This window comes from Drosophila biarmipes, chromosome 2R (genome assembly GCF_025231255.1).
Source record: "Drosophila biarmipes strain raj3 chromosome 2R, RU_DBia_V1.1, whole genome shotgun sequence".
Lineage (NCBI taxonomy): Eukaryota > Metazoa > Arthropoda > Insecta > Diptera > Drosophilidae > Drosophila > Drosophila biarmipes.
Window position 1 is genome coordinate 16098298 of NC_066615.1, and position 17232 is coordinate 16115529.

Consider the following 17232-nt stretch of genomic DNA (forward strand, 5'->3'; position numbering starts at 1 on the left):
TATATCGCTTTTATCGCATAATTGCATTTCTCCCCAGCCGCTTCCCCAATTTCCCCAATTTTCAATTGCCCGCATCTGCTGTCAATTCAGCTTTTTGTGCGGAGAGATTCGGGTTCTACGCGTGTCTGTCGATGGCTTCAAGTTTATGACGAAACCCCTGGGGGAATAGATAGAGCGTGGAAAGCAGATGCACAAAAATCACACTGGCCATCCAGGGGCAGGGGTGCAACTTGGCTTTCCCTATGACAATTGCCAGCGGGTTGGCGATTTTCGACAGTCGGGACCATCAGGAAAATTGGCTGGCAAATTTCAGGCGCGAAATTCATTTCGAGGCATGAAAATTGCAGCAACACCGTGGCGCACAAAGGTAAAACGCCCCTTTTTATAAGTGAGAAGAGGGGGTTTCTGCTTTACAATTATTACACAGGGCACAGCTTGATACCCTGTTTGCAGAGTTCCATTCCGCTTTTACTCTAACTCATAATTTTTTTCGTATGACCAACTTATAAAGACTGTGAGCAATGTCATTGCTTACCAATAACTTATGATATTATGAATTTTTGGGAAACCTTATGGTAAATTCTTTGTGACTCATATCTGTTCTATAAAAAAATGTCGCAATACCGCTTATAAAGACCGATAAGCGACATATTTAAAGTCATTTAGGTCAATTAAATTCGTATTTAAACAGTGACTTATTATGATTAGGCAAAACTTTGAGTAATACAAAAACATTACACAGCCAATACAAATATTGCGTTCGGACTTGTGGAACTTTCTTATGTGATTTATACGTAGGAACCCTTAAATTATTGCTTATCTTAATTTCTAGTATAAATAAATTTACCTAATTAGGTTGATATATTAAAATTCTGTAATGCTGTTCATTTTTATATTTGAAACTATTTGGGTTAATAGACTGGAGTTGTGGCAATAAAACAAATCTGTATTCTGTAGACACTTAATAAAATATTAAAAATGTATTTAATTGAAGTATTGAATATTATATTTCGTAACCCTAACTTAGGTATAGCATAATCGATTTCCTTTAACTCTTCTTTGGTGTATTTACTTTACTTTACTGGGATAACCCCGGGGAAACAATAGTTTCTACTCTTTGTGCTGCTCATCTCACTTGTCCCGACTGCACGCTGCATTGGTGCAACATCATTTTTCCGCGTCGCCGGCGGCGGAACCGACAATTCATACCTGGCACCCAGGCGTTAAATTTGTCCGGCACGTACAGCACGACGGGGACAAAAGGAGGCGGGCAGGGGGCGGCTGGCAGGAGGTCGCTGCAATCGCAGGACGTGGGCAGGCGTGGGCCTTTCAATCAGTGCTTGACCGCAGCCCTTTGTCCCGCTTTCCCGATGGCCTGGTGTTCCATACGAACGTGCAACGTGTGCAACGAGTGCAACCTCGCAATAGGAGGGCCCTGGATCGCCCCGACATGTCCTGCTCGCCCACATAAACAATTATTTGGTCGACTTGCTGCTCTGCAGTCGGGGTTTTCCCTCTTCCTGGCCTGCTTCTGTGGGCGTTGGCAATTAGCCCTGGCTCTAAACGCTTATTAATGCGTACAAGTCGAGCTTCGGGGCCCCAAGCTTGGATCTATAAATCTTGCAGATCCCCAGATAAAACTCTGGTTAAGTTTTAGCCAAAAGGCGTTACCTAGGGAATCAGATTTATGCGGATATTAGAGAATACTCGTTGGCCGGGCAACACCTCCCCATTACTTGGTGCTCCGATGCCTGTTAACTAATGTTTCGGCATTGTTCTTGAGATATTTCCATGTGAATGCATTTTCCCCCGGAACATTGCTGGTTGCAAATGTTGTCACGACTGTAAGTGTCACATAAATAACCCGGGCAGCCACCCCTTTAGGGGCTAATGACATGCCGTGAGGAATCGCAGCAGGAGGAGTACCAGTACCCAAAGCAATTCTGAGCCGACTTTGACACCTCTCTTTGAGAATGCGCCGCCTGGATTTTCCTACGGCTCACTTGGTTCTCAGGCTTGGCTGGAGCTGGAACTGCGTGATCTATGGGATCGTGTTGGGCAACTGGACGGGATTTCTGCAGGGAAGGGGTAGGCTACTTACCTTTACATTGTACACAGTGGGAAAGAGTATCTTTGAGAACACGTTCTTGAAATTAATTACCATTCATCAATTAAATAATTACGTTTCATATGCAGGGATTGGTTATGGGTAAATTAGCAATCCATAAGGGAGATGATATCATCGCAAGTCCATACAGAGATGTTTAATGATTAATAGATTTTCATTCAATAATTTGTATGGCGACTGGTTTGCCAAAATTAATAATGTTTATAAAAACTACACTTAAATTAATTTAATTCGCAAGGTAAAGAACAAATATTGATTACGATTTTATTGTTATTTACTTTCTTGGTTATCATTTTAAAGGAGGATTTTCCTTAACAAATTCTATAATTTCGCATTGAAGTCATTAAGATACTTACTCATTCTTCGAGGTTTAAATTGGATCTAGTTTCTATAATTTCGCATTAAAGTCATTAAGATACTTACGCATTCTTCGAGGTTAAAATTGGATCTAGTTTTGTAGCACAGTGTTTTTAATCCCCCGTTCGAGAGTTATTTAGACAGCTTAGGATTTATAGGGCAAAACCATAAACTTTTTAGGTGATTTTAAAAAATACCTTCTTATCCTCAAATATGTAGCTACTACAGAACAAGACTTCCAAATAGTCCTCAATAAACAAGGCGAACCCAACTCTTTCTTAGGCCTTCCCAAGCCATTTCCCCAGTGCACCTTACCAAGCACTTCAGATGGTTGTTTGGACAGTAAACATGAGCCTGGCATATTATAAATAAACACTCCACGTCTGCCGGGAATGGATGAGCACAGATTACCTCGATGGGCCTAATCCCGCTGAAATTGAAATTGCTTATCAACCATGAGTAAACTCGTCTGCCAAATGACCCGTTGTTGGCCATTTGGCTAAGTATATTGCCATGGAAATTGCCAGGGCAATTTGCTAGTTGCTCCCCGCCGCAAAATCCCAGCCCCGCACTTTTTTAATTGAATAAACACAGCGGTTAGTGTGTTTACATTTTCGAGTGCATCAGCAGCAGTGGCCGCGTGCAACGTGCAACAATTGCAGCTGCTGCCGGCGACATGGCCACCGATCAACTCTAATTAGCGGCAACCAGTTGAGGAGACAAGCGCTGCGGAAGTGGTCAATTATAAATGCCTATGCGGCGGGGCGGCGAGGAGGAGAGTTCCAAGTCCTGTCCAAGTGTCAGAAATATTGTCAAAGTCGCTGCTCCAGCCACACTTACAAGCTTTATCGATCTTACAGGTCAACTTCTATAGCTCTTAACTTAGTACAATACCCTGCTTGAAATTAAAAAAAAAATAATAATAAAAATATTTACCGCCAATTATCCAAAATTTTAACTTTAAAGTAAGGACATCCAGTGTATTTTTTTAGTATTTGTGGTAACAAAGCCAAAAAGTATGCACTTTTTTACATTCTTTTATTTTACCTGCTTTTATTATATTTATAATCACAATTTCTATAAGTATTTTTTATAGGAATTTGAGAAATACATAATTAAATTGTATCTTTAAACGATAATCTCAATTTTTGTGGATAATAAATAAATTGACTTATATAATTAATCATATCATATGTCAACTCATTTCACATACTCATATCTTTACAACGCTTATGAATGGTTCTAAAAATCTTATCAAAGGAATTTCACTTTATCCAAGCTTGACTGTACTGGCATTCCTCATTTGCATATTGCCGCTGGCGTCTGGCCAAAGCTGGCCAGATTCCACGGGGTGACGTTGATGGTGGGCATTATCACGGGCTTTATGCCGCCCGTGCGAGATACACTTTTCCTTATCGCCGCCATCGCCTGATTTATATCGCTCATAAATATAATTGCAATATGGTATCCAAATATGAGGCGTGACGCGGAGTGCGCCCATCGATGAGCCCACTCGGATTAGCGCACTTCTTTGCCATACGGCTGCTTTTGCTGCTGGCTGAGCACACACCCAGTGCCCAGATATTTCCGGTCCAGCCGCCGATCTGCCTCCTTTCGGGCGGCACGCTCCTCAGCCGTATGTGTCATATAGCGCCGGTGCCAGTCGCGGTTGTGGGTCTGCAGGAAAACAAAGGTTTTTGGGTCACATTACAGGTAGTGAAGGTGACTTCATCTCACCCTGGCGCAACGCTTCGCCATGAGCTCCTCGTAAATCTGTCGGTCCTCGAGTATGTTGTTCCCCAGATCCTCACGTAGGCTGGCCTGCGATTGCTGGGCACTGATCTTCAGGTTCTTCTTGATCTGATCCTGCAAGTCAGTGAGTTGCTGGCGCCGTTTGAATTTCACCTTCTTGAGGTCCTCTTGTTTTTTGAGGACATCCATTTCGGCAGCGATTTCCAGGCTAAAAATTATGTGATATGTAATAAAGTATGTGTAATTCACGAGGAAATAAAAAAGGATTTTTATTAATAATAAGAAACTTATGTTGCATAAAAAAATAAGTAAACTATAAGTAACCCAAATATCGTATTGATACTTCTTCCAGGTTACGATAAGATAGTTATTAATAAATACAAATAAATATTTTCGTCTTTGTGTTTTTTTTTAATTTTCTTAGATATTTGTTAGAAAAATAACATTGATTTTATATTCATTAGAGAACAAGTTACTTTTTGTCCTTAAAATACTTACGCTTGGGAACATTCGCGTTGCTCTGCCATCACATCCTTGGCCAGCTGGTCCTTCTGCTCCCGATCCCTGTCCAGATTTTGAGCCTGGCACCTGCTCTCTATCAAGTTCCTCAACTTCAGCTCATATTGCTCCTGCTGGGCTCTACTGTCATCCAGTCTCTGCCACACGCGCTGCCAGAGGATCTCTACACAGGCTTGGCGGCGTTTCAGAGCCTTTTTCTCCTCGATTTGGTGGAGTTGAGCCTGCTTCGATTCCAGGAGTATCTCCTTCGTTAGCATATGACGATGGGCCTCGTAATTTTCACTAAAAAGTATAATTTTTAATCGGGGAAAGTTAAAGCGAACTATTTAGTACATTTCTCTTTGCTGCTTTTTGAGCTTGACCAGTTCCTTTTCGGCCTCCTCCCTCTTCAATCTCTCCATTTCGATCCACTCGTGCCGCTTTCGATCCGCCTCATCGGCTTGTTCCTGCAGCATTTCTGCAATCCTCTCATCCGCTTCTAGAGCCTCCTTTTGGAGTAGAAGGCTGAGATTCCATCGGCGATTGTCCACATCCTCATACCATTCCCGCATCTTTTGCGCCACCTGGAATCCTATGTGAGATTTGAGATTGCGACGGTCGGTCCGAGTGAGAAATTCCACAACGTCCATGTTTAGAGCCGTTTTTCTATAGAACTAGTAAGTCAAGTCAGCTTTTTCTTTTGTTTTCTGGTTTCTAAGCGCAACTTGGAAGGAATTCTGCAGTCGATTGAGTAAAGCTTGTTATAACTACTTTAATAATTTCTATGGTAACCATTAGTCTTTCATAATCTGTAGAATGTACAAGGAAAATGTTATTGAAAAATGCCTTATTTTCGTCATCTCTTTTTGTAACTTAATATTATTAAATTTCAAAATTTAAACTATCGCACTTTGACTTGTGTCGTGCAGAAAGAAAATTGATTAAGTTTTATTAGGCTCACAATGCATACATAGTTGAAGTTAAATTTTAGTTTTTATCAAATATTATAACAATCAATATATTTAGTATAATTCCTTAATAAAAAATATTATAACTAAAATTTGGCCCCAAATTTTCATTACTATTTGAGTGGCCTTTGAAAGTTCAGCTATAGTGAAGCACCATAAAGATCTTAATGTAACATTTAAGATTTCAATCTTCCGTAACTAAGTTCAAGTTTTATTTTGTTTCGCTTTTTAAATTTAACGATACAGCAATGCAATGGGAATACCCCAGTTATTTGTGAAACAAAAAATACTAGACCGATCGGAAATTGCATTTTTTGGTATTATTTCCACATGTACTATCTGGCAACGCCGCGAGCAGACACAGCAGATGTTTCCGGATGGCCTTTGAACAGGCGTAAAATTGGACCCGAATTGGCACAAAACTCGCAGAAACCGAGCGATGAAACCGTGGACAGCCAGGAGCAGGGGGCACTGAAGGTCGAGCCAAATCAAGGACTAGCCGGACAGCGCCGGCATTAAGCCAGGAATCCAAGGAGCAGTACCCGAGGCACCCTGTGCCGGAGTTTGTGACGCAGTTACACAACAAAATTCTCAGTAGGCGCCCGAAGTCGGGGCAATAACAAGCGGATAGCTGAATTAAACGTGTGCCAGCTAATTGGTGCCCACTCACACTGCACTCCGGAGGTCTACCCCCGTCAGACCCACCCATTATCGACCCCTCGCAAAGGTACGTCCATCGATCGGCGTCTATTTATAGACGGGAACATGCGATGCCATTGATTATCGGTTCACTTTTCAGCTCAGGGACACCGGCGGCTTTCACTTTTAGACTCGTCGACGAGTTCATTGGTCAACCTTCGCAATGGTCGTCGCAGCATCCACCTGTCGCACTGAGACGGTCTTCGACTACAGCTGGAAGAACGTGGTGGTCGCCTACTGGAACCGCTACCCGAATCCGTCCAGCGCCCACGTCCTCACCGAGGACACCATCCAGAGGGAGGTGCGCGATGGCAAGCTCTTCTCGCGCCGCCTCCTTTCGAAGACCAATCCGGTGCCCAAGTGGGGAGCACGCTTCTACAACAATGTGCCGGTCAAGATTGTTGAGGACTCCGTGCTGGACCCGGTCAAGAAGACCTTCACCACATTCACCAGGAACCTGGGCATGACCAAGATAATGGCAAGTGAATGAGAAATGATTTACCCAACCGATTGATAGTACAATCCTATGTTTAAGCTACTCGGATCAGAGAAATGTAATTGATGTTTCTAGAACATGGTAGTATTGTCGGTGTGAAAATTTAGCGAAGCTATTGGGCATGATCTTTGCTAGCCCCAAGCGACTGAAGGCTTTGTTACCTTATATCGATGATCAGTTTTATGTTAAAGTAGTGCTTGCCTACCACGGTGTGTTGGGAAACATCATGGTTTGATATACATTCGTAGTAGTCCAAGTAAACATTCATCAAGAAGTAAATATCATTCACTTAGTCAGCGTGGTCATGGAGCCAAGCAGAATTGAAAAGGCGATTAGAAACACCTTATAAGTATTGGTAAAATACTTTTAGATAAGATTGTGGCATTTAGCCTACTTCTTTTTATTGCTCTCTGTAGTATATGATCAATATATTCTTTAATATTACAAAAGTCGATACAAAGACCCACTATTTGCAAATATTATTAAAGTTATTATCTACTTCTTAGTTAAAGGATATTCAGAAATATACTTTCACTAAGGCGCGACTACAACGGAATACGGAAAATACTATATGTTTGTTAATTGAATATATACATACTTATTTTTCTCTTACAGAAAGTCGATGAAATCGTTGTATACAGCGAGCAGAACGACGGTAGCACACTGGCAGTGCGAAGAGCCTACATCAGCTCCCAGGTGTTTGGATTCTCGCGGGCCATCCGTGCCTTCGGAATCGAGCGGTTCAAGTCGAATGGCAACAAGGCTTCCAACGGATTCAACTACGTCCTGCGGCGCATGTTTCCGCACAGCCTGGTCGCTGGAGGACACCACCAGCCGGCAGTGACGTCGACCAGCTCAGCCGCGGAACTTCCTGCGGCCACCACCACAGCAGTAGTCGCCTCGCCTGGAAATCACAACAACACCGGCTCTCTGAAGAGCGCGGCCAAAGTGGGCTACGAGTTCTTCAAGAGCCACGCCTCCAAGATAGCGCAACTCTTCTCTGTCAAGAACTGAAAGACGGACTAAACTGTGAACTTGTGGAAAAGATGTTGTATGTGACCGAAGAATCTACCCATTCGGATCCGGAGTGAAGGATTTTGCCAGGACGGAAAAGGAAGGAGAGGCGGAGGCGTCGGGTCGGCAGCTGTTTTAAAACATGTATTCCAAAGCAAAAACCAACCATATACTTTGCTGCATTTCATTCCGTGTGTGCGCGAGCCAGCCGGCTGATCAGAACGGAGGCACTGTTTGCTGAACACATTTCCTGCACCCTACTACAAAATTCTATCATTTATATTTCGTCATTTGCATTACATTATTGTGTATTACTCTGTTAGGTCAAAAAGGAAACGAAAAGCCGTGTGTCAAATTCGGAATTTCTTTGTAAATTGTTATATATTTTTTTCAAGAAAATCGCAAACACTTGTAGTTCATAAAATTTTAGCTATTAAAATACACTTAGTTTGTTAGAAAAGCACGGCATTAATAACTGGTTTATACTTTTGGGTTTAATGTATATATATAGATTTAGGATATGCGTCAGGAACACACTATTCGCTACGAATAGAAATGTCCATCACATTTTTCTGTGAGTGCTTTTATTGGTTTTTCAATTAGGATGTATTTTTTATTACCTATTTTTCACATTTTACCCTTTGTTTTCAGTGCTAACTAAAAATATTCGTTAGGACCAACGCTGCCAGATATTCAGAGTGAGCTTAGGCAGGACACAGCCTTGCCGGATCTTTAACGAAGCTTGAACCATTCACAACACTGCTCCTACGCCCCCGCCAAAAGCTCTCCGCCTCGTTGTGAATGGCAAGCGCTGCGAGCGGTATAAAATCAGGTAAAGTCGGCGTTCTCTCGAGCATTGGAGAATCCAGAGCACTCTGGAGTCGCATTCTCAATCGGAAACCCGCACTGTTCGCGTCGAAGTCGCGCCGGAACGCCGAGAACAATTAGTCGCATGAGGAACTGCAGCTGAAACCGCGAGACAATAGAGCACAAAACACAGCAAATACCGTACAAATCAGCAACGTTTATGGCGCACCAGGAGAAGAGCAAGAACCAGCGCCCCGTCGCCCCCGCCTCCGATCACAAAAACAACAGCAACACCCAGGAACAGAGCTAACACAAAATACCTCTTGCTTATATATTTTTGCTACCATTTTTGTATGGTTAACACTAAGAAGGCTCCATTGATTTGTTGAGCACACTGCCAGAGTTTTCAAGTTTTTCAAGACGTTGCCAGCTGTTTCCACCGCTCTTTGTTTCACCCCTTCCGCCGCGCCGCCCCCTTCGGCCGAAGAAAGCGAGAGCGCGGTCAACGTCCTGCGAAGAGAGCGAGAAAGACGGGGAGAGCGCGCCAAAAGCGAAGGTGAGCGAAAGGACACCGGCAGCCTCTGCTTCTTAGCGGCGAATTTAAAGTAACTCTGAAGTGGCAAACAAAGTTGTTAGAGATAAGGCCAGGGGCCGGCAAACGCAGTCGTAATCAGAATCAAGGCAATCCCCCGCGAACCAGAAAAATAAAGCCAACATGCGCCTGTTTCCAGTCCGGTTCTCCTCCGCCTCCTCGTCGCTGGGCAGCCTGGCCAAAATGCTCGACTTCTACTCGGGCTTCAATCCATCGCCCCTCTCGATAAAGCAGTTTATGGACTTTGGTGAGTAGTGCACAACTAAGTAACTAACTTGGGGAAGGGTTCTTGAACCCCAGCTCTTAAGTATTTTTTAAACGGTCTTATCAAAGAGCTGTTGAGTAATCAAAGAAATATAATAAATCTTATAGATTAACATATGTAGGTCTTATAAGCGCCATGGAAAATTTTACTTTGAATGGTTTTGTAAATATTTTTTTAAAAGGGGAAAGATTATATTTAAAACTGTAAACCTAAAGTATTCTCAAAACATTTTCCTAGGCTTTATAGTATTTGTACTTATAAGAGAAATCTTTATTTCCTCAATAAGTAATTGCTTCTATGTAAAGGCCCAACAATTTAGAAACTAGAAGGCCTAGCCAGGGGCAATAATAATTGACTTTGGAAAGGGTTCTTGAACCCTAGTTCTTGAGTACTTCTAAGTATTTTTTAAACGATCTTATCAAAATCGGTCGAATAATCAAAAAAATCGAATACGTTTTATAGATTAACATATGTAGGTCCCATAAGCGCTATGAAAAAATGTACTTTAAATTGTTTTTGAAAATACTTTTGAAAAAGAGCAAAGATAACATTACAAATTCCATAATACACATTTTAATCTTTTAAATTATCCCATTTGTCTTCTTAAATAATTTTCGTAGTTTCTAGTATATTTACTTGTTAAGAAAACCTTTATTCCCTCAATAAGTAATTGCATTTACTTAAAGGTCTAACAATTTAGAAACTAGAAGGTCTAGCCAGGGGCAATAATAATTGACTTTGGGATGGGTTCTTGAACCCTAGTTCTTGAGTACTTCTAAGTATTTTTTAAACGATCTTATCAAAATCGATCGAATAATCAAAAAAATCGAATACGTTTTATAGATTAACATATGTAGGTCCCATAAGCGCTATGAAAAAATGTACTTTAAATTGTTTTTGAAAATACTTTTGAAAAAGAGCAAAGATAACATTACAAATTCCATAATACATATTTTAATCTTTTAAATTATCCATATGTCTTCTTAAATGATTTTCGTAGTTTCTAGTATATTTACTTGTTAAGAAAACCTTTATTCCCTCAATAAGTAGTTGCATTTACTTAAAGGTCTAACAATTTAGAAACTAACAGTTCTAGCCAAGGTCAATAAATAATTAGTAACTATAGACTTCCTCCCTTTTGCAAAAACCATAAATAATTGTTCATATTGAATAACTTATGACACTTTGGCAAAATTTATAACTTTGAAAAGCCATATCTTTTTTCATTTAGTCTAAAATTTCGTGTATAGAACAACCCGATCTTTCTGTACTGCGCAACATTCCCGTTGCCGAATAGCCAATTTCGTTTCATTGAATTGTCAATTAAGCATTTGCATTTATATTTTTTGTGCCCGGCAAACTGTGGACTCTCGGCGAGACTGAGAGGGAGGCGGAAGCAGTGACAGTATAAACAATTGAATGCACAGTTCAATTCAGCTTAGCTCAGGCTTTTCCCCCACCCCAACCCCAACCCCCCGGGTTTTATTTTTCTATTCCGCTTCTCACCCCACCGCCTGTTGCAAAAACGGAAGTTAGGAGAACTCAACCTGTTTATGAGATGGCCTTATTTGAGTCCATAAACAAGTCTCGACGTTGAAACATGAGGATGGGTCGAGAAAATCGCCTTTTCCGCCCACACTTCATTGAGCGCCGACAGCCGGCGCGTGGCCTTCAATGACGTTTCAATGTCAGTCCCACCGCCCCCCACAATATGCCGAAATCCAGGGCTTCAACCTGCCCCAATAGCTAAACACGCAACACTCGAAATGAAACTCAAGCTGTGTGATATTAGTATAATCCTAATTCCTCAGTTCTTTGGAATATATCTATTACCATTCCATGCAACATATATATTTTATTAAAAATGATACAATGATATTTACCTTGGAGAGAGATCTGTCCAAGTACACTTTAATTGCCTAATTCACACAATCTTTTTAAGTAATTTGAAACCCCTTCACATTTCTGTAAATGATTTTCCAAAATAATGCATTTTTTCCTGTGTTATAGCAGCCTTTTGTGTAAACTTCTAGGCCATTCTGGTTGAAAAACTGGCAACCTGACGTGAACAGAAATAAAAGCCAGGCCAAGTAGCTGGGCTGGAAAACGGCAGCGTAAAAGGTTTGGCCTCCGGAGGCTGAGCCATTATCATCTAAATTTAGAACAACAAACAACAGGCTTTGTAGCCCGTTTTCCATCCCTTTTAGGGCCGCCTGTGCCTTGCTGTTTTCTTTTTTAAGCAGTCTAGGGGTTTATTTATGAGCCACAAGGCAGCGGTGTTAGTTTACAAGCCTTTATAGCCACCCTCATCGAACTGACCAAATAAATAACTAATATATACCTGCGTATACTTGAACTTTGATGTCGGTCCGTAGATAAGGTTCCCGCTTTTGTTTTGTCCTCAACTGTACCCGGCACTTAATTGTGTTTTTCCGGCGTTAGTGGGGGTCCATAAACTTGGAGCAATTATGTTTATATCTATGGAGTGCGGCTTGTTATTGGTTGGGAACATTGTTAATATATTATCATGCACCCTAGAACACGGCGATTCAGGTTAACCATCGATTAGCGCTTCGTAGGCTAAGAAAGCTAAGTGTAAGAAATGGAAACAAAGTTCTAGAATTCGCGCCTGAGTGACGGGCCCCATTTGTAAGGCCTAGTAGTCTATAGTATTTTTCGTGGGCGTCCACTATGCCTATGTTTTTAAAGCGGAATTCATAATATTTTGAGGCGAATATCTGAAGGCCAAGTGTTTATTTCAATGGAAAATATATCTGCCATATATCGGGAGTCCAATTTGGAATTGATGATGGGGCTGATCATGTGCCAACTTTGCCTCCGACAAAGAGACTTAATTAGGGAAGATCGCAACGCAGTGCATGACAATTCAAATGTGTATTCTATAATGGATGCATTATGTTGGTGGAGATCGCAATGACCATGTAGGACAAAGTCCAGGATGCTGTCACCTCATTTCGCCCACAATTCGGACCCGAACTTTGGAACCTCCTTAGGAAAGAGAGAAAAGCCAGCAGACGTCAACAGTTGGCCGAAATAAACGCAAAACAGAAACGAAAGGCCAGAAAAAGAGTGAGCACCCCGGCGATAACCGAGACGTAGTCGCACGCGCCTTATTTTTGTCACAGGGCGAATGTGAGTCAAATATACATACCTATTCGAAAGACCGAGGAACTGCTCCCAAAAATTGGGTGCCAATAAGTGAGCTGATGCAATGGACGAGTGCGATTACCATGCTCTCGAACAGCTGTTTTACAAAAAAGGGGGATGGTCAGCCGTGGTTCGAAGGAGGGGCCCACTTGTGACGTCAGCCGTTCTATCTATAGCAACCATTTTCCCTTTCTAATGTAATTGCATTGCCGCAGTGAGTGGACAATTGAGTCGTTTGCAGAAATTGCATTTCTTAGTGCTCTCAGCTGATTGCGTGCCATGCGTTGTAAATTATTTAATGCGCCATTGGCGTCTAAATTACCCAATGCATATCGCCAATTGAATGGCCCAAGCTGATAATGAGGATTGAATTGAAACCGCAGCTCATTTTCGATTCCACATTCTAGTATTGAATTCGTGCGGTGCCCAGTTTTCAGTTTCACGACTGACTACAGCACGCAACAGTTTTGCGCCTATTAGAAATCAACTTCTAGTTACAGGAAACCAATTATTTTAAAGCTTTTTAGTCCAACTTAAAAAGTTAAAATTTAAGCAAGGAATAATTATATTATTAAAATTAGTTTGAATTAGATTAATCGAAATAAATTCCAAAAAATAACCTAGAGGCATTTGATTACATGGACGTTACGCATCTTACTGATTTTAAGAGGTTATGGTCACTCTTCACATACTATTATCTTTTATAATTCGTTTATTTTTTTCTTTCATTTCTTCAAAATCACATTTCCAATCTTCAAGCCTCTTAGCCTAACTTCCTCTTTTTATTGCGGGGTTATTATCTAAATGCATATAGCACTTATGATTAAGACACTTAACGCTTTGCGAATTTATCGCCGATGAAAGCGAGGGTGAGACTTATCAAGCGAAAAGGCAATGCATCAAAGTCTAAACTTTGTGGAGTGCCAGACGGCAAATGTATGGATGTACATTGTACATATGTATAAAGCTGACAGACCGATCGAGTCTGGAGTTTTCTTTATATTGTGTTTTTTCCAACTACAATCAAAACAAGCCAGTTGCCGGGGAGAGCGAGATAGGGGAAAAGAGAGGGTCCGAAATGGCAAGCAAGTAAACAAAAACAAAGCATTAAAAGCTTTGTTTTGAGGTCATCTGCTGGGGACTTTGTTGGGGGGAGGCGCGTGTATAGGGGGGCGTCTATCTCGCACTCTCGCCGTATCTTAAAACTGAGATCTTTCGCCTTTTCGATCGCTTTCTGGCAGGTTCTTATAAGCAACACCAGCAGGTTATCGCCACTCTTTCCGTATTTTTTGCCTGCCTTAATAACTCGTTTTATTGATTCTGTTTTGTTTGGCCAATTCGTTACAATTGACTCATAAAGCGGTTCCAGTCCAATTTATGCGGCACAGCCACGTATGTCTGTATCTAGCTTGTTTTTGCGTTGTGTCTGGAATTTTAATAAACCATGGCGAATTTTTTGAGCCCCCTATGATTATTATCGCCATTAATTTTTGCCAAGAAAACAAGAATAAAAAACAATTGCTGGAAAAGAAGGCGTGTCTCTGCCGGCTGGTCACGGCCTTATCGATAAGGTGGGATCCATCGTTATCACTGGTGGCAGGCAGTTTCTTGATTTTTCTCTTTGTTACGAAACTGTTGACTGTCGACAAACAAACAGAAAAAACCCAAACACACACAAGTACACTCAGAGAATCGAAAGCAAATACAAAATAAGCAACAAAATAACAAACACAAAGACAAAAAGCTTGACGAGGGCAAAGTTTTCTGCGGTTGATTTATTTCACATTGGCCCGAGGAGCTTTGAACTTAGCTTGTTTATGAGAAAGTACAACCACATGATGTACGAACGTATAGTACACACACCACATGAAGATATGCATTTAGCTCAAGTACTTTGGGCTCTCTTGATAATTAATCCAATTGAATTTATGTGGGTTTCAGAATTGTTTTCTTTTGTATACGTACGACAAGGTTGTTTGTTCTAGTTGGGTTGTTCGTCCCCATGAGGTTTTCACCCGTGAGCTCATGATCGCTGGATGCTAGCTGCATTGATAAGCTGCCCAGGAAAATAATCTAGAACACGAGACAAACATATAGCACTAACTAAAACAGGCACGAATAACTCGAAAGAACACTTAGCTCTTTTCGAGGAAATTGATTTGATCTCAGGTCGCATTTATGGGTCGAGTACTGATAACGAAATCGAACTTCTATCGACCGAATTACTATTTCTTTTGTAGCGAACAAATTAAACTATACGACCCATTAATTTACAGAAATTTTAATTTAATCTACATTTTCTCCACAGGTCAAAATGCCTGCGAAAAGAAATCGTACATATTCCTGCGCAAAGAGCTCCCAGTACGACTGGCGAATATCATGAAGGAGATTGCCCTTCTTCCGGATAACCTCCTGCACACAAGATCCGTAAGCGAGGTGAGCTCCTGGTATGTCAAGAGTTTCGAAGATGTGCTGGTGTACGAGAAGGCCGAACCCACCCACGACAATCTGCAAAAGTGAGTCTTACGATCTTAAGTATAACCACACTTTACTAACTGCATGTAACTTTCAGATTCGTGGCCGATTTAGATCTCATTAGAAATCGCCACAACGATGTAGTGCAAACGATGGCCCAGGGTGTGATCGAAATGAAGGAGAACGAGGGCGGCCAGGTGGATGCGCCCACCGAGAGCTCCATTCAGTACTTTCTCGACAGGCTCTACATGTCTCGTATCAGCATTCGCATGCTGATCAACCAGCACAGTAAGAAGTTCCCTTCATGCTCCCAAATATATTACTTACTAATTATATTTTTCCCTTCGTTTAAAGCCCTTCTCTTTGGAGGCAATCCGCATGCGGGTGGCCGTCACATTGGGTGCCTGGATCCCGCCTGTGATCTGTCGGACGTGGTTCGCGATGCCTACGAGAACGCCCGCTTCCTGTGCGATCAGTACTACCTGACCAGTCCGGCGCTGGAGATCCAGCAGCACAGCAGCGAGCCTGGTGAAAACCTGCCCATCCGCACAGTCTACGTGCCCTCGCACCTGTACTACATGCTCTTTGAGCTGTTCAAGAACTCCATGAGAGCGGTGGTGGAGCACCATGGCCATGACAACAACGACACATTGCCGCCGCTAAAGGTGGCCATATGCAAGGGCAAGGAGGACATCTGCGTGAAAATCTCTGACCAGGGTGGCGGCATTCCCCGCTCCCAGACCGACCAGCTCTTCAAGTACATGTACAGCACAGCGCCGCAGCCCTCGAAATCGGATCTGCACACGGTGCCTTTGGCGGGCTATGGATATGGTCTGCCGATCTCAAGGCTGTACGCCCGCTATTTCCACGGTGATATTGTGCTGCTCTCCTGCGAGGGATTCGGCACCGATGCGATCATCTATCTGAAAGTGGGTTGCAGTTACTTTGTTGCCTGTTGTGGTATTTTTTTTTTAGGTTTTCTTCTTAATTTTTAAAATATTATCTTTAACGCATATATCTAAATGATCGCTATTAAAACTGTACCCTTTTGCAGGCTCTGTCAGACGAGGCCAACGAATTGCTGCCGATCTTCAACAAGACAAGCTCAAAGTTCTATCGTGCCACCGTGCCCACGGGTGACTGGTCCAATCAGGTAAAACCCGCTAAAAAGAAGAAGACGAGCGCCGTCAGCCAGTAGACGTGTGAAAATGCCAAAAGCAAAAATATAAAAAAAAGAATAATGAGATGAAAATGAAACGAACCCGCCTGGCTGTGTAAAGAGTTTGCGCCACCCTGCACCAATTGAATTCAATCCAATCAACCCAATCCCAGCAAGCAAGCAACCCACTCCCGCATCCGCAACCCAGTCAAGTGAAAAGTGTTTATTTATTGTTTAATATTTAATGTTAATGTTAAATACGACTTTGTTTGTATATGCCCCACAACTCCCCCAACCCGAATAGCTTTCAAAAACTTCTTTCTACAGTGTCATTTAACATTGACATTCCACAGACATTTTTGCCCATCTCGGAGCGGGCTGAAGTTCTGTTTAGTTTATTTTTGTGGGGAGCGAGTGGCGCAGAGCCCTTGGCTTTAAAGTTACGTTTATAGCAATTAAATCCGATACATATTTATATACACCTACCTATATACACGAAAAACATTTATACTCTAAAGTAAAAGGATGTTTTGAAACATTTACGAAATTAGCTTTAATTTGCGGATTTTATTTAGGCTACAGCCCGAACTGCATGCATTGTTAAAATACATTTATCTTTTTGAGCGCATTATTTAGTTATATTGGCTAAGTTATACAAGTTTTAAACAAATAAACTGGAAAGTGTACACCAAAACTACATGATTTGTCTATTTTTTATTGAGTTTTGCCTATTAATATATTGTTTTTGAAGGTAATGATTAACAAAATTCTTTTAAATCAAACACATGTTTTTGAAAACCCCGAACACACCGTCTTTCATCTGGATTTCCTGTATTCTTTTAACTACCCTTTAT

At 41.7% G+C, this 17232-nt stretch overlaps 3 protein-coding genes across 3 annotated transcripts; 2 read left to right on the forward strand and 1 right to left on the reverse strand.

Moving 5' to 3' along the window:
* Positions 1–3796: 3796 nt before the first annotated feature.
* Positions 3797–5385, reverse strand: LOC108036309 (trichohyalin). The gene is made up of 4 exons (XM_017112318.3): positions 5090–5385; positions 4736–5038; positions 4223–4445; positions 3797–4162 (listed from the first exon to the last, which is right to left on the reverse strand). Exons 1-4 carry the CDS (start codon positions 5383–5385, stop codon positions 4004–4006), a joined length of 981 nt encoding a protein of 326 aa, XP_016967807.1. The 3' UTR covers positions 3797–4003.
* An 898-nt stretch (positions 5386–6283) lies between these two features.
* On the forward strand, positions 6284–8372 carry LOC108036645 (protein preli-like). The gene is made up of 3 exons (XM_050888006.1): positions 6284–6430; positions 6503–6884; positions 7518–8372. The coding sequence occupies exons 2-3, from the start codon at positions 6566–6568 to the stop codon at positions 7910–7912; spliced, it is 714 nt and encodes a 237-aa protein (XP_050743963.1). The 5' UTR covers positions 6284–6430; positions 6503–6565; the 3' UTR covers positions 7913–8372.
* A 380-nt stretch (positions 8373–8752) lies between these two features.
* On the forward strand, positions 8753–17075 carry LOC108036400 (pyruvate dehydrogenase (acetyl-transferring) kinase, mitochondrial). The gene is made up of 5 exons (XM_017112517.3): positions 8753–9558; positions 15053–15260; positions 15317–15507; positions 15574–16148; positions 16274–17075. Exons 1-5 carry the CDS (start codon positions 9435–9437, stop codon positions 16415–16417), a joined length of 1242 nt encoding a protein of 413 aa, XP_016968006.1. The 5' UTR covers positions 8753–9434; the 3' UTR covers positions 16418–17075.
* The last annotated feature ends 157 nt before the right edge of the window (positions 17076–17232 follow it).

What these genes read in the sequence shown, in the direction of transcription:
- LOC108036309 (XM_017112318.3), bottom strand. Translation starts at nt 5,385, where the DNA reads ATGGACGTTGTGGAATTTCTCACTCGGACCGACCGTCGCAATCTCAAA. An exon ending in CAACGCGAATGTTCCCAAGC is followed by an intron (nt 4,446 to 4,735) that starts GTAAGTATTTTA and finishes CATAATTTTTAG; the next exon opens with CCTGGAAATCGCTGCCGAAA. An exon ending in TGGCGAAGCGTTGCGCCAGG is followed by an intron (nt 4,163 to 4,222) that starts GTGAGATGAAGT and finishes GTTTTCCTGCAG; the next exon opens with ACCCACAACCGCGACTGGCA.
- LOC108036645 (XM_050888006.1), top strand. Translation starts at nt 6,566, where the DNA reads ATGGTCGTCGCAGCATCCACCTGTCGCACTGAGACGGTCTTCGACTAC. An exon ending in CATGACCAAGATAATGGCAA is followed by an intron (nt 6,885 to 7,517) that starts GTGAATGAGAAA and finishes TCTTACAGAAAG; the next exon opens with TCGATGAAATCGTTGTATAC.
- LOC108036400 (XM_017112517.3), top strand. Translation starts at nt 9,435, where the DNA reads ATGCGCCTGTTTCCAGTCCGGTTCTCCTCCGCCTCCTCGTCGCTGGGC. An exon ending in ACCCACGACAATCTGCAAAA is followed by an intron (nt 15,261 to 15,316) that starts GTGAGTCTTACG and finishes TGTAACTTTCAG; the next exon opens with ATTCGTGGCCGATTTAGATC. An exon ending in ATGCGATCATCTATCTGAAA is followed by an intron (nt 16,149 to 16,273) that starts GTGGGTTGCAGT and finishes ACCCTTTTGCAG; the next exon opens with GCTCTGTCAGACGAGGCCAA.